The sequence below is a fragment of the Geotrypetes seraphini genome, chromosome 9, assembly GCF_902459505.1.
Source record: "Geotrypetes seraphini chromosome 9, aGeoSer1.1, whole genome shotgun sequence".
Lineage (NCBI taxonomy): Eukaryota > Metazoa > Chordata > Amphibia > Gymnophiona > Dermophiidae > Geotrypetes > Geotrypetes seraphini.
Window position 1 is genome coordinate 104,547,649 of NC_047092.1, and position 15,549 is coordinate 104,563,197.

Consider the following 15,549-nt stretch of genomic DNA (forward strand, 5'->3'; position numbering starts at 1 on the left):
CGGCCTGGGGGGACCGCCGCTGAGACCCGGGAGGGGTGAGCCTTTTTTAAGGAGGATTCTACTAACAGCGACTGGTGGGAGAGCTGTGGTTGTTCAAAACCCGGAAAGGGTACTGTACGGTACTTGGCCTCCATTTTGGAGGGCACGGCTGTGACCATATAGGGGGTCTCCAGGTTCCTGAAGAGAGCCTGTTGGAGTATCGGGTTAGGCGGTAAGCGAAGGGACTCTCTGGGTAGTGATGGCATATCCAGTTCCGCTAGGTACTCTTTAGAGTATCTGGAGTCGGACTGGAGGTCTAAATTCAAGGCGTGGCCCATGTCCTGGACAAAGCGTGAGAAGGATGGTCGGGATGTTCCCGAGTCCCCGTGGGGGGTCGGTGAACGAGACCTCCGTCAGGTGGAGAAGGAAGGGGAGGCTTCCCTCGAGTAGCGAGGTTCCTGCTCCGATCCAAGCTCCGAGACCGGGGAAGTACTGTGAAAGTGTTCCGGGGTCGTGGATCTCCGACGTCTCGAGGAGCCCCTCGGAGACGATGCCGGGGTTCGGGGTACCGATCGATGTCGAATCGGTGACCTCGACCCGGACTCCCTTGGTGAAAGCCCGAAACCTCGGATCGGAGCCCCGGTCCGAGGGGGAGTTCGGAGGATGCGTGGGTTGGAGAGTGATAACTCTGCCACCTTCAGCGGTCCCGTACGAGGTGTAGGTGAACGGCCTCGTAGAGTGTGGGAACCCCGGGCCTTCTTAGAGGTACGGTGGTTCGAGGTTTCTATTGGTTTAGCCTGACGTTTTGCCCTGTGGCGGTCTATGGAGGGAGAACGCCTCGGGTGCCTCGGCGAGGAGTCCGAGGAGGATGAGATGTGGCGAAGTTTGCGCACTTTTCCCCGAGGTGGCTCGACGCGAGGCTCAGGCTGGTCTGGCACCTGCGGGGTCGAGGTCGAGGCAGAGGCCGGTTGTAGATGGGCCATTGCAGCGGACAGCTCCGAGGAGATCATTGCTCGGAGTAGGTCCTGGAAGATGGGCACGGACAGCATCGAAGGCATGTCCCCTGCCTTGGTGCACTCCACCGGGGGCGACCTCGTATCAGAGTATTCCCGTGTGGTGGAGGCACGGCCCGAAGGCTTGGAGGGCTTCGTCGGGGCTGTAAGCATGGGACTTCCGCCATGCGTCGCCGGTGTCCCCGAGGTTGGTTTCTTCGCTGGTACAGAACCTGAAGAGGGAAGAGGGGACTTACCTGGAGCCGAGGCTTTCTGTTGTCCCGAGGACTTCGGAGTCGAGTCTCGAGGCGATGCCGAGGTATTCGGGGCCGAGGTCAAGGCCGGGGCCGACCTCGAGGCCGAGGTAGAAGGTTGGTCTGGGGCAAAAAGATCTGCCATGCGGGCTTTCCTTCGACGGAGGGCCCGGTTCTGGAAAGTAGCGCACTGGGGACAGGAGTCGGTTGGATGAGCGGCCCCCAGGCAGAGGATGCACCGGCGATGCGGGTTTGTGATGGAAAGAAGCCGCTCGCACCGGGTGCACTTTTTAAAGCCGGTCAAAGGCCGGGACATAGAATCAAAAGTGGCCGCGGCTCGAACAGCCACGCGGCCACGGGGACCCGGAAGCCTCCGGGTCGGTCAAACGAAGCAGGAATCAAGTTGAAGAAGAAAAAATTTCGCGCACAGCGACTTAACCGATGAAAAACAAGAAAAATCGCGGTGCTAGAAGGCAGTTGGGGCAGAGCCTGAAAAAACACGACTTCTAGGCTCAGCGGAAAATTTTGAACTGGAGACCACGAGGGGATGCGCCCCCTAGTGGAGCAGGAAGGCACGCATGCGTGGAGCAGCAGAGCAAACTTAAATCTTCAATCAAGTTTGCTTGAAAATGCTTCCGCATCGGGGCTCCGTAGATGACGTCACCCACATGTGAGAATATCATGCCTGCTTGTCCTGGGATAATAAAAACCACAAAACAGTGTCTGGACTTATGGGGCTAGATTCACAAAGCAAACTAATTGTGTACATATTGGTTTGCTACCTCTTTGCGACCAGATTTCCCTCAGGCCCCATTCATTAATGTCTCCGTGCATGCAAATGAGGAGAAATGCATGCAAAATAGACACGCACACAATTCACCAACCAAATTTTCCAAACCGACTGGGCTGGCCAATCATCCCAAGAAGCGACTGCTGGGGACCGGTCGAAAACGTCTTTCCGACTCTCTGAAGCCCTGCTCTCTGCATGCCCTGCTCTCAGCTGCCCCAAATCTCTCCTGCCTGCCACCCCGATGCTCTTCTCCTGCCTGCTCTGTTACGACTCTCCCGCTGCCCCGGATCGCCTGCCTGCCCTGATTCTCCCACCCTTCTCCGCAGTGCAAGCCCTTGGTTTTAACCCATGGGCTTAAGCGGGTTAAAATCACGGGCTCAATTTAAAAAAAAAAAAAAAAATCTCCGCCGGGCCCGGAGGTACAGTACATGCGCAGACCATCTACAGATGGGCTGCGCATGAGCTGGGATCGCTATAGAGCGATCCGGGCAGGCAGATGGGGGGCATTCCTCCAATCGCCCCATCTGCATATTGGCGTTTTGAGAATTAATAGGACCTGCACAGATCGGAATCTAGCCCTTAGTCTTCACTTTACCAGTTCTTTTCACCAGCACAGTACTGTTAGAATTGCAATATCATTATTCTCATATTACAAAAGAGCAGGAGAAAGAAGCAAACAAATACATGCTGCAGAAAAATAAAGCTTTCAACAGACAAAAATAATCTTCAACAGACAAAAATAATCTTCTCCAGAAACTCCTAGACAGAATCTCCTTTTTACTGGGCAAAACCTTAGGAGAGCTTGTAAGCAAGTTAGTTCACTAACTCTGAATCTTTCCACAAAGAATGCATACAGTAGAAAGCACATTCAAATGGAACCCACAGGTCATTACGTTTCCTAGTTCAGCCTGCCTTTGCTTATCACTGGCTGATCAGCCTCCAGCTCAGCTGAAAAGGTTGGGCTTAGCAGAGCATACCTATTTTGGAATGCTAATGAGTTCAAGGCTTAAGTCCATGCAATTTAACTCTTCAGAGTACTGCTTTGAAAGTTACAAAAATAAAGCAAAGCCAAAAACTTCCTGGCAAAAGATAAGAATCCAAAACAAAAACTCACAACTTTCCTTAACTTGTGTCCATGGCTTCTACTCCCACTTCTGGAACAAATGGCTTACAATGTCCATTGCTTCAAAGCCTTCTAGCTGCCTCTCGCTGTAGTGGAAGGCACCTCTGAAGCGTCCACCATTTCCCAGTCTCTCTCCTCATCAGAGTTCAGCTAGAGAGACAAGTACTGCTCTCTCTGAGGCTCTCCCTTCAGCTCTCTTTGCCCCTCCTCCTCTGTGGCTCTCACTTGCCTCACTTTAACTTGCTCCAAGCCACACCTCCCCAACCTGGAGAGGGGGAAGGGAGAAAGCTCCTTCTGTAGCTGTGAATGCTCTAATGTCAGCTTCCTGTTGGTTCTCTGCTTTAAAGGGACATGCAGCCTTTTAGATTCCAATGTTTTGGCTGGGCTGCAAACAGGCTTAGAATACTGTGTTACAGCTTGTCTGTGTTCTAACTAGCAGTCTCTCTCTGGTTCATCTTCACTAGTACAAGGGAGGTCAGCACTATCAATCAGCAGAGCTAGCCTGGTCAGCTCTCCTGCTCAGAGGTTTACAGTTCCTTTTACTAAATCCTGGGACAAAGCTTGAGAACCCAACAACACCACCACCCCATAATCTCACTCTACTGAATAATGTATAGTGAGCTCAATCAGGGGCAACAGCTCCCACCAAATAGTCAAGGTAGAACATTCAAGAAATGAGAGGACATAAGTGCCCAGCTTACATTTACATTTGACACATAAATCACTCTCCCATAGTCCAAATTGAGCCTCCCTCTGATATGATATTTGTACAGAATTTTATACTAAGTGTCCTGTAAACAGATCTAGAGAAGTCATAAAGTGTGTGAAAACACTCTAGGAACTGTTTCTCTGAGAAACTCTGGCTAAGATTTCTCTGCCAGAGTTCTTGCAGTTTAACAAACATAAGGTATTTGAAAGTTTTAATAATCTATACCAATGGGACAACTTGTTTAGAGGAGCCAGTGTTTCAGAGAACATACTGTCCAATTCCCCTCTCTCCCATGCTCCCTCATGCACATTACGTTGAGTCCCAATAGTGTTGAATTTGGAAATAAGAAAACAGTTGGCGAATGGGGATACCTCACTTCTGCTGCACCTTTTAAAAAGAAGGAAAGGAAAATTTATTTGGCTAGGGAAAAAAGCAAGAATTGCTTTAGTATCTCTACAAAAACCAATTGCGGAGGGTGGGGTAAATTTTCCCAACTTTTATAGGTTTCATCAAGCCTATATAATGCGTCAAGGTATGTAATGGATCCTCCCTGAGCTTTTGGAACATCAACCAGATTGGTTATATCTGGAGTGGAAAATAATGTCCCCGATGCGACTTTCTCATATATTAAATATCAGAATGCCTAGTTACGCTAAGGAAAATGTGATTTATTGGACACGTGGAAAACAATCAAATTTATTGATAAATTAATGGATGTTCCTATAATGAAATCTACTTTGCAGTCCTTATGGTTAAACTCCAAGATTCAAATAGGCGGTGCTGGGATCGCTTGGAAGAATCGGATGCAGGCGGGTAGTCGGACATTAGATCATGTTATATCTAATGGAAAACTGCTTGATTTTTCACAGCTGCAACAATCATTTGGCATTTTAAAGTCTCAACAATATAGGTGGTTGCAGTTGAAGCAGGCTATTCAGAGTGGGTTCCCTGAATGGAAAAATTAAAAAACTTTATTTTAGTTTGCAAATCCTTTGCTACCAAACTGATTTAGTAGGATATCAGGTTGCCCAGTGGTACAAATTGATTTCTGGATTTTTGAATAAAAAGCTTAAAAATAGTCTTAAAGACATCTGGAGCATTGAGATAAAACATTATATTTCTATGTCTTGTTGGCCACGAATTTGGACTTGGAGATTGAAATGCACAACGTCAGCATCTATGAGACAAACATGGTTATTTTTGTTACATAGGATTTTCTGGACCCCAGTTTGATTAAATAAAATAGATAGTTCTAAGTCTAATAGATGCTGGCATTGTCATATTGATATAGAGACTTTGGATCATCTGCTATATTTTTGTCCGTTTATATTTATATTTTGGAAGTCAATTTGGGGACAAATAAATCTAGTTTGGATTCAAATGTTCCACTATCATATGAGGCTATAATTTGTGAAACGATTTTACATGTGAAATCCACTCTAGATAAATATAAGAGTCATCTATTTATGATCCTAACAGGAATAGCCATTCAATTGATTATGAGTAATTGGAAGAATCATGATAGAATAAGTTATACTTTTTGGTGGGTGAATGTGTGCACTATGTACAGATATGAACGAATTAACGCAGAGTGTAAGGGATTTAGTGAGGTATTTAATAAAGTTTGGAGCCCATTGGCTAAATTTGTAAAAATGTAATAATGTATATTTATCATATCTCTCCTTTGGTTCATTTATCTTTACACATCCGGGGAGGGGGAGGGGAGGTTGGAAGGAGTGGAGTAAATATTGATAGTGACATTTGGGTAACTTTAGTCTTCATTTCTATTATATATTAGGTTATATTGTGCTATTATTATATGCAAGAAATTGAAATTATTGAATAATATCTATGTTACTTGTACAGATATTAGTGTAATGTATGTAATACCTACTGTTCTTTCATTTGTATGAAACTGTTTTTGATTAAAAATCAATATAGAATTTAAAAAAAAAAAAAAAGAAAGAAAGAGGGAAAGGAGCCTGGAGATAACAGCAGCAGCTGTTACATGGAAATACAGCCCCAAGATGCGCAGTCTCAAAACACAGAGTGCTCCCATTCCGGAAGAACTTTTGAATTGCCTTCCAACAACAAGAATGGGGATACTTTAGGACTCAATCCCCGCTTGCGTCTCCACCACTTACATGCCTTCCTTAGTAGGAGTAAGAATTGGAAACAGGCTTGGTAGTGGTGGGCGCATCCCTCTTGGCATGCAACCTTGAGGGAAAAAAAGTTCCTGTCCTGTATAATCCCCATGGATCCAGCACATAAGGGCTGCTACATTATACAACCTGGTATCAGGGACATTTAGGTCTCCTTGAAATTTGTCTAGGGTCAATTTTGCCATTCTAATCATAGGAGCCTTCGATCTCCAAATAAACAGAAATTATAGCTTTAAACTTCAGCTCATCTCTATGAAGCAGCCAGATTGTTATAGTTTGGAGTGAGTATAACAGTTTAGTTGCATAACTATTTTAACTAGTGCCACTCTACTTAGAGAACTCAAAGGAAGGTCATACCACATTTGACACAACTTACCAATGATATCTATGGGTTGGACAACATTGGCATTAAACACGGTAAGTGAATCAGTGCTTAAATAAATTCCCAGGTATCTCATGGGCTTGCTCATAGGTGGAATAGGACCCCCTGCTAGCAATAGCTCTGACTTGCTACAATTCACTTGTAAACTGGAAAGTTTCCCAAAATCTTGCAATATTTGAAGAGCCAAGCTCAGATGAAATCCAAATATGTCATCCAATATATCCAAGTATGTCATCAGCAAAAAGGCTGATTTTGTCTTTAAGTGGGAAATTCAGTAGTTCGAGCTGTCCCTCATCTATTTTGGGCAAATTTAGTCCCTTGAAACATTTAGCCATATCTTCCATATTGTGACAAGCCCAGCACTACAGCTAGCCTTGTTCCAGCTAGAAAGCATAGGAACTTAGCCCTGAAGCTGAAGAGAGCTGATCAGTGCAGCAGCTCTCCAACTAGCATGGAGCAGCACTCAGATTCTGGGGAGCTTTCCCACGACCAGAAGCCCTGGGAGGAGTTGGGACATTATGAGGACAAAAACTCCTTTAAACCTAGGCCAGTCACTGGTAGGACATAGCCTAAGAAATAGGCTCTAGCCCCTTTAGGCACAAACCTGCTGAGACTAATTGAAGAGCAGGAGAAAACCCAGGGAAAACTGAAGCCTGCCGATCCCACACACAGGCTTGGGTGTGGCTCTCCCAGAGCAAGGCAGGTGGAGAAGTGCAAGCCAGGGAGAGAGAGGACAGAGGAAACAGACTTATGGCTAGGTGCTCCAGAAGTCAAGCAGGAGAATGAAATTGAAATGCAGGATTCAGAGGAATCTTTTCCTGTAAACCAGCCAGACTGCCTGATGCCGGAGGAAGCTAAGGACATTGCACTGGAACCAGTTTATGACCAGATGGATGAGAGTTAAGTTTTTCCTTTTATTTCTTTTGCTTGGAAAAGCTTTCAACTGCACTCTGTTTTTGGAAGAAGGAACTGTTTGGGCTGGCTGTTTGGGAATGACCATTGCAGGAAAAGGCTGCCCTGCCTGGAAAGGACTTTGTAATGTGTTTTTTTTTCTCTGTTTTTGAAAGTTAAAGCCACTGATTGCTACGGTGGGGATTGGGGGCAGAATCCACACAAGATCCAAAGGGTTGGGATTGCGGGGCCTACAAGGCTGTTTTGTTAGTGGATTCAGCAATTCCCCACCCCCACCAACTTACTAGGGTTGGTAGGAGAAGCCTGGCTATATTTAGGCAGGCACAGTGAGCTTTGCAGGGACAAGTTTGTGATTTCAAGGACTGTGGAATACTTACCAATTTTGGATGTTTTTTTAAAAGAAGCCAGTAAGGAAATTCCTGGGCTTACCCTGAGGCAAGGGTGTGGCCAGCTATGTGTTGATCTGGCAGCCAGAAGGACTGCAGGGCTACTAGCCGGAATAGGTGAACTGTTTGGTGGTTTTTTTTTCCCTTATTTTGGATACATGTTTGAACATTGGCTTAATTACCAAATAAAGCCTTATTGTGTTTGGGGATCTTTTGCCATTCTGACTATTATTTTCCCAGAACATTATTTTCCCAGCAGGGCTTTCACCTTTTGAGGGCACACCAGAATCAGCGATTGCGCTCAGCCCGGTACCCGCCTCAGGACCTGGTACCGGCTGTGCAACAATATTAAGAGTCTTTTTTCCCATAAAATCCTTATAATACTGAACAAACTGCTTTGGTATTTGCTGTTCCTGATCATATTTGCTCCCCTGAACATCTCTGATGGATGTAATAATTTAGAAACATAGAAATATGACAATAGATAAAGGCCAAATGGCCCATCTAGTCTGCCCATCTGCAGTAATTATTTCTTTCTCTCTCTCTGAGAGATACCACGTGCCTATCCCAGGCCCTCTTGAATTCAGACACAGTCTCTGTCTCCACCACATCTTCCGGGAGACTTTTCCACGCATCTACCACCCTTTCTGTAAAAAAGTATTTCCTTAACTTCAACCTATGCTCTCTTATTGCAGAGTTTCCTTTCAAATGAAAGAGACTCGACTCATGCGCATTTATATTAAATAGGTATTTAAATGTCTCTATCATATCTCCCCTCTCCCACCTTTCCTCCAGAGTATACAGATTCAGATCTTTGTCTGTCCCCATACGCCTTATGATGAAGATCACAGACCGACTCCTTCCTTTTTATATCTTTTTGAAGGTGCAGCCTCCAGAATTGTACACAATATTCTAAATGAGGTCTCACCAAAGTCTTATATAAGGGTATCAATACTTCCTTTTTCCTACTCCTCCTGCCACCGACCCGGACCCCCACTCCCTGACCCCTCCCCGTACCTCAAAATGTTGGGAGCAAGAGGGGTGCTCAGTCCCTCCTGCTCCTTAGGCTTCCTGGAAACAACCCGCCCCAGTGCATCATGTGATGCACAGGGAGGGGCTTAAGTCCCTGATAGGCTCAGGCGCCTCGGGCTCCTCCCTTGGAAGGGACTTTCTTAGGGCTGCTTCTCCTGTCACTACTGTCAGGGCTGCCTTGACTCAATCGTTCACTAAGTGATTTGAATTGGGGAGTTTGCATGCAAATGATTTCCACCTCCGTGCAAATCATTTGCATGCAAAAAAGGTAGTGAATTAATCGCTGTTTCAAAATCGGCCAGTAATCGGCCAACAGCGATTGAATCACTACCTTTTAGTAAATCTGGGCCTAAAGTGCCTAACTGCCATCTCCCCCTTCCCCCCCACACACACACACAAACCATTTTGACACTTGATTACTGTTACCTTCCATTTAATGTGCATGGAATAAAGACTGCTTTAATTCCCTAAATGAAACATAATAATTGTGATCAACATCTTAACTTTCAATGGCCAGGATTCACTAAACATCCAAACCGTGCACGATCCGTTTCCGTTTGCATGCCGGCCAACTGATTCAGTAAAGGCCTGCATGCAAATGGAGACGATCGTTAGCATGCCTCCCTACCCACTTCCAGAGCGATCCCCGCTCATGCGCACACCCTGACAGTAGTGACAGGAGAAACAGACTCCTGTCACTGCTGTCAGGGCTCAGCCCAGCCCAGATCTCTCTTGCCTGCTCCCAGACTCTCCTGTTCTCTGCCGCCATTCCCTGCAGTGCAAGCCCATGGTTTTAAAGCGGGCCTGCACTGCGGTGAACAGTGGCAGAGAGCAGGAGAGTCCTGGAGCAGGCAAGAGAGATCTGCCCAACCCCCCCTCCCCCCCAGGCCCCGATCTCTCCTGCCTGCCCTGCTTTGCTGTGCCCGCCCCCCCCCCCCCCAGAGAAAAAAGCAGGAGGGATACCAACTAAAATGCTGCATGCATGCAGCATGGCCCTCGCCCCCCTCCCGGCATGGCTCATGCCCCCCAGCACCAAAATGTTGGGAGCAGGAGGGGTGCTCAGTCCCTCCTGCTCCTAGGCCAAGTGGCCAATCAGGGACTTCCTTACACTTCTCACTAAGGGAGGAGCCCGAGGCGCCTCAGCCAATCAGGGCCTTAGGCCTCTCCCCGTGCATCAGATGATGCACCAGGGCGGGACCTAAGGCCACTATTGGGCGGCAGCTGGCCGAAGAGTATGAGCAGGAGGACTTTCCTCCTGCTCCTGAAGATTTTGGCGGTGCGTACGAGAGGAGGAGGGTCCGGACACCCGTCCTGTTCCCAAAGATGTTGGGGGAGCCTTATCCAGGCACCCCTTCTGCTCCCAACTATTTTACAGATACTGGGTGGGCCTGGCCCAACCGCCTGGGCCGACCAGGGGTGGGCCGGAGGTGGTTGACCTAGGAGCAGGAGGGACTGAGCACTGCTCCCAACTTTAACGTGGTCGGGCTGTTCGGGTGTGGGTGGGCCGGGCCATGCGGGGGGGAGTTAGTTGGTGGCATGAGGGAGTTGGCATCCCTCATGCCATATTCGTGCGGCCGGGGAGGGCAGCATCGGATAGTGGCAGGAGGGAGTGGGCATCCCTCCTGCTATATGTGGGTCGCGGGGGACCCTCGCATTTGTTGGGAGGTGCCCTTGGTCTTTTTTTGACAGGTCTGCCTGTCTTTTCATTTTTTTTATGGGGCAGATATTTTGCATGTGTAGCACAAGCAAAATATCTGTGCCATGGAAAAAAATGAAAAAAAAGACAGGCAGGCCTGTAAAAATACCTGCAGACCTGACGGTAACTCAGTTACCGACAGGTCTGCAGCAGTTGGGTTTGCCAATAGTAAAACCCGACTCAAAATAGCCAAGCAATTGTTACTGAATCAATCGCTTGGCTATTTTGCATGGGGTTTTACTAATTTGCATGGGACAATCGGGATCCGATCGCTACAGGCGTTAGTGAATAGTGCAGGAGGAAAATCTGGTTGTAAAAGGCTCGCAAACCGATCGGTACAAGATCAGTTTGCTTAGTGAATCTAGCCCAATATTTGCTCAGAGAGAAATGTGCTCTCTAATTAATGGAAGGATGTTAGATCAGTATTGACTTAAAAGAAAGTGCCCCTTAATATCATGCTGACAGCTGAATCGGTACTGGCTCAAAGGAAGGTTATCCCCTAACATTAAGTTAGAGGACAGACTCACTGCTGGCTCAATAAGGAACATAGTGGGACACTAATGGTTAAGAGAGGGGAGTGCTGCCAATACTGTGTTAAGATGATGGATTAATTTTTTTTTTTTTAATGCATTCTTGGGAGGGGGAATTGGTAGGGGGTTTTGCGGGGAGGGTAATTAGTTGAGTAGTCTTTCTTTATTATAATTGTACTAGTATTTAAGCCCGTTACATTAACGGGTGCTAGAATAGATGTGTGTGTCTTTATTTCTTTTTCTCTTTCTCCTCTTGACCGCTTTCTGTCTCTCTCTTTCCTCGGCTGTCAACCATCACCCCTTGCCTGTTCCACCTGTCCAGCAGTAGGCCTTCTCCCTTCCTTTTACCTCCCCCTGTCCAGCAGCACTCCTTACCTGCTCCCCCTGTCTCTCTTCCCTGCTCCCCCTGTCCAGCTTCTTCCCTGCTCCGCAGTCATTATTCCCTGCTCCCCCTGTCCCTTCTTACCTGCTCCCCCGTTCCTCTTCCCTGCTCCCCTGTTCCTCTTCCATGCTCTGTCCGTCCAGCAGCACTCCTTCTTTTCTCCCCCTGACCCTCTTCCCTGCTCCCCCTGCCCAGCAGCATTCCTTACCTGTGTCTCTCTCTCTCCTTAGTGTTTTGTTATTTTTTTAAATCTGTCTCTTTAGCCCCCTGTCCTTCTGTGAGTGTCTGTGTGTCTCTGTCGTTGTGCACTGTTGTTTGTTTGTTTTTTTAAATCGATGTTTAGCTCCTGATCCCCTCTGTTTCCATGGCAAGCATGTTCGCGGATGTGAGGGCCATTTTGTGGTGCCGGATCTGGCGGCGCCGTGTAGGTCAGAAGACGGGCCTCAGCGTTTTGTAGGTCCGGGTCTGGCGTCGCCGTGTAGGGTGAAAGCGGGAGGCGGGGCCTCAGCACCGGCCGGGCGGCTCGCGCCGCCGGCCCCCAGTAGCTCGAGGCCGGCAGCAGACATGGCTTGCGTTGCATGGTGGAGGAGGAACATTGGTGACGTACAACCCGCGCATGCGCACTAAAAAAAACGCAACAGCTCAGGGAACACAATTTTTTTTAGTGCGCATGCGCGTCCTACCATTTTATTATATTAGATTTGAAAAATAGGGCTCCTTTTATCAAGGTGCGGTAAGCGGTTAACGCGCAGAATACCGCGCGTTCAACCGCCTACCGCGCTAGTCGCTAACGCCTCCATTGAGGAGGCGTTAGTTTTTTGGCTTGCCACGGAGGTTAGCGCGTATTGAAATGTCTGACACGCTAACCCCCGTAGTGCACCTTGATAAAAGAAGCCCATAGTTTATTTCATTACTTTATGAATTATTTACTTTTGTATTTATATTTATTTGTTATACATGATTGTATTCATCCATTTATATATTGTACACTGTATTATTTTATTTATTTAATAAAAAACAATTAAGTATAAGATGATTGATTAGTGCTGGCTCAGAGGGGGAAGTGCTTCAAAAAACTTACTGCAATAGCCTGAATGCAATCATCCGTGTTTGTTTTTTTCACACAGGAGAAGGAGCACTGTAAGTCTTTGGAAGCATCCTTGATGTCTCCACATTTCTGAAATTCTACATCCGATTTTACACATATCCGGATGTTTTTGCCAGCTGAGAGGGAGGTAGAGGAAGAAAATGCTGCAAAGGAACAGAGAAACAAAGATATAAAAGAATGACAAGTTAGCTGGCTGCAAGCAGTAGAATGAAATAGAATGGGGAGAGTTATGTTATGTTCTGTCAATTTCCTTAAAAAAGGCCCAAGTGAATTACAACAAATAACAGCAAAAACAGCTATAAAAAAATTACCTCAATTAAAACATAATCAAACACTTACATTACTTCTGAAAAGAAGTCATAACAGACATTTCCTAAATAAATATGGCTCCCTTTTATCAAGTCACGGTAGAGCAGGGGTGTCCAACCTTTTGGCTTCCCTGGGCTGCATAGGCCGAAAAAAAATTTTCTGGGGCCACAGAAACACTAACACTAGTGGATGAGTGAAAAAAAAAAGGTTGAGCAGGTCCCAAATTTGCAATTACTAATATAGAAGATGTACATATCTAATAATAAACCTTCATTAAAGGGACACTGTGGAGAGGAACCCAAAAAAGCAGTAATGCTTACCCTGACTGAGTAATTCTCCACGTGTACCGCTGAGAGTGGGAGCAGCCACAGGCTTCCGCATCCCCACTCTGAAGAACAGGGATGTACGCTCCTGGTTTTCCCATTCACTTCTATTACAGCTACGGTGAGCCTCTTCAGAGGTGAGCCTCATCAGAGCGGGGATGCTGAATCAGCTGTCAGCAGCACACATGGAGGATCGTTTAATCAGGGTAAATATTACTGCTTTTTTGGGCCTCCCACTTTGAGCTTAGGCTCCCTCAAAATGAATATCTCCCCTGTTGTAGCTAGATTGTGAGCCCACCGGGACAGATAGGGAAAATGCTTGAGTGCCTGATTGTAAAAATCGCTTAGATAACCTTGATAAGCGGTATATCAAATCCTAATAAACTTGAAACTTGACTAGTAGGGATCCTCAAGCCTCACCAACTGACAGCCACACCCTCCAAATTCCCAAGTTCTGCAGCTGGCAGCAATATTGCAAAGCTGCTGCCTTCCCTCATCCCTGCCCTCCCCCTTGGCATTCATGCATGCATGAACGCAGTGGCAGCTTGAGGATATTGCCATTGGCTGCAAAGCTTGGAGATTTGGGGTTGCAAAATGGAGGAAGATGTCTCTAGTTGGCAGAGCTTGGGAATCCCCACTAGCTCAAGTATTTATACATAGCACTCAGGCAGGGAGAAAGTTTGGTTCCCATCCACTAATTATGGGATCCAGTCCCTCCCCCAAATCAGCTGTATATGACTACGCCACTGAATACAAAAATAATTGTGATGCACATATCCCAAAGCTAACATATTCCAGTTAATAAATTCAAAATAAAACAATTTTTTTTCTACCTTGTCTGGATGTTTTGTTCTTCCATCATCTTGGTCCCAGTTTCTCTTTCTGCTTTTTGTCTGTCTTCAACTAATTCTCTTTCCAGTGTCTGCTGTCCATTTTTTTCTCCTCTTCTCTCGTTCCATTTCCTTCTTATGCCTGTCTCCAATGTATTGATTTTTTCCTTTTCAGCTTTCTTAACTTTTTCTTTTCTTTTTTGCCTCTGTCCACTCAAATCTTGTCTTCTTTCTCACCCTTCTTCTTTTTAAATGTTCAGCTACCTCTTAGTTCTCCATCTTCTCTCAGTTCCTAACTCTCCTATTTCCCATCTCACTCCTTTCCCAATCTCCTATTTCCTGTTGCCTACTCCCTATTACCACATTTCTACCACTGTACTCACTGCTCTGTCACTCATCTTGTCATCTCCCTTTTGACCTCATCCATCTGGCTCACCACTTTAAGAATCCCCCTCCATCTCTCCTCTGGTCAGGCTATAATTCCCTGTCCTTTTCTTTCCATCTCCTAGCATCTTCTTATCCCAGCTCTCTTCCCTCCTGCCCTCCTATGGGTCCATCTCTGCTCCTCTATACCCATGGTCCAACATTTTGCTTCCTCTCTTTTCTGTTTTCCTTCTTCCCTTTCCCTTGATGCTGAACAATGAAATGGAGGGGGAAAAAATAGAGATGCTGCATATCTCTGCCTTCCATCCACAGGCCTAACATTTCTCCTTTCCTCCCTTCCATCCCCAAATCCAACTTCTCTCCCTTTCTCTTCCCAACAGTTCTCCCTTCAAGTACCTCTTTCCCTCTTCCTCCACACCACCCCAGGTCCAACTTTTCTCCCTTCAAACTATTGCCCACCATCTCTCTGCCCTGTTTCTGGCCATCATCTCTCTGTCATCTGTTTCTGGCCCTATAAGCTCTCTCCCCACATCCAATCTAGCACTTCTTTTAATACCCTCCCCCTCTGTACTTAAAAAAAAAGTCCAGGAGGCTTCCTCGACCCAGTATGTTCTCCCCCTTCTCTTTCCCAATTGCACCATCTCTTTCCCTCTCTCAGACATCCAATTCTCCCTTTCTATTATCTCCCTCACCTTTGCATCTCTTTCCTTCACTCCCTCCATTCTTCCATCTTATGGCTCATGCTCCCCTCTATCCCTTCATTCTGCTGCCCCCAGATGGGCTTCTCTCTGCAAGACGCATGCGGTCCCTCTCACGCTCGAGGGTGTTTACCGTCTTGCTGGGTGCCTCAGTGATGTGGTGTTTTTTGTCTTGCCGGCGCCCTCCTCCATCTTCCTGCAGCTGATCTGGAAGCGTTTCCTCTGACGTCGCGACGTCAGAGGAAACACTTCTGGGTCAGCCTCAAGAGGCACATAGGATCCGCTGCCCGCGGCTTTCAGCGAACGCTGCAAAAAGATGGAGGAGGGCGCCGGCAAGACAGAAAACACCGCATCACCCTCGAGTGTGAGCGGGGCCGCACAAAATACTTTTTGGGGCTGCAGGTTGGACACCCCTGCTGTAGAGAATTTTAGCACTGGCCAGTGAGGTAAATGCTCTGATGCTCATTCAATTCCTGAGTGTCAGAGCATTTAACTCACTGGCCAGTGCTAAAACTATTGCAGCTTGATAAAAGAGGGCTAAGTTTTCATATTCTGTTGAAAGAGAATT

At 46.8% G+C, this 15,549-nt stretch overlaps 1 protein-coding gene across 1 annotated transcript in view; it reads right to left on the reverse strand.

The window, feature by feature from the left end:
• TF (transferrin) overlaps positions 1–15,549 on the reverse strand; it is a 587,202-nt gene that overhangs the window by 511,026 nt on the left and 60,627 nt on the right. The window contains exon 2 of the mRNA XM_033958374.1: positions 12,411–12,580. Within this exon, the coding sequence (XP_033814265.1) occupies positions 12,411–12,580 (170 nt within the window). The remainder of the gene's footprint in view (positions 1–12,410; positions 12,581–15,549) is intronic.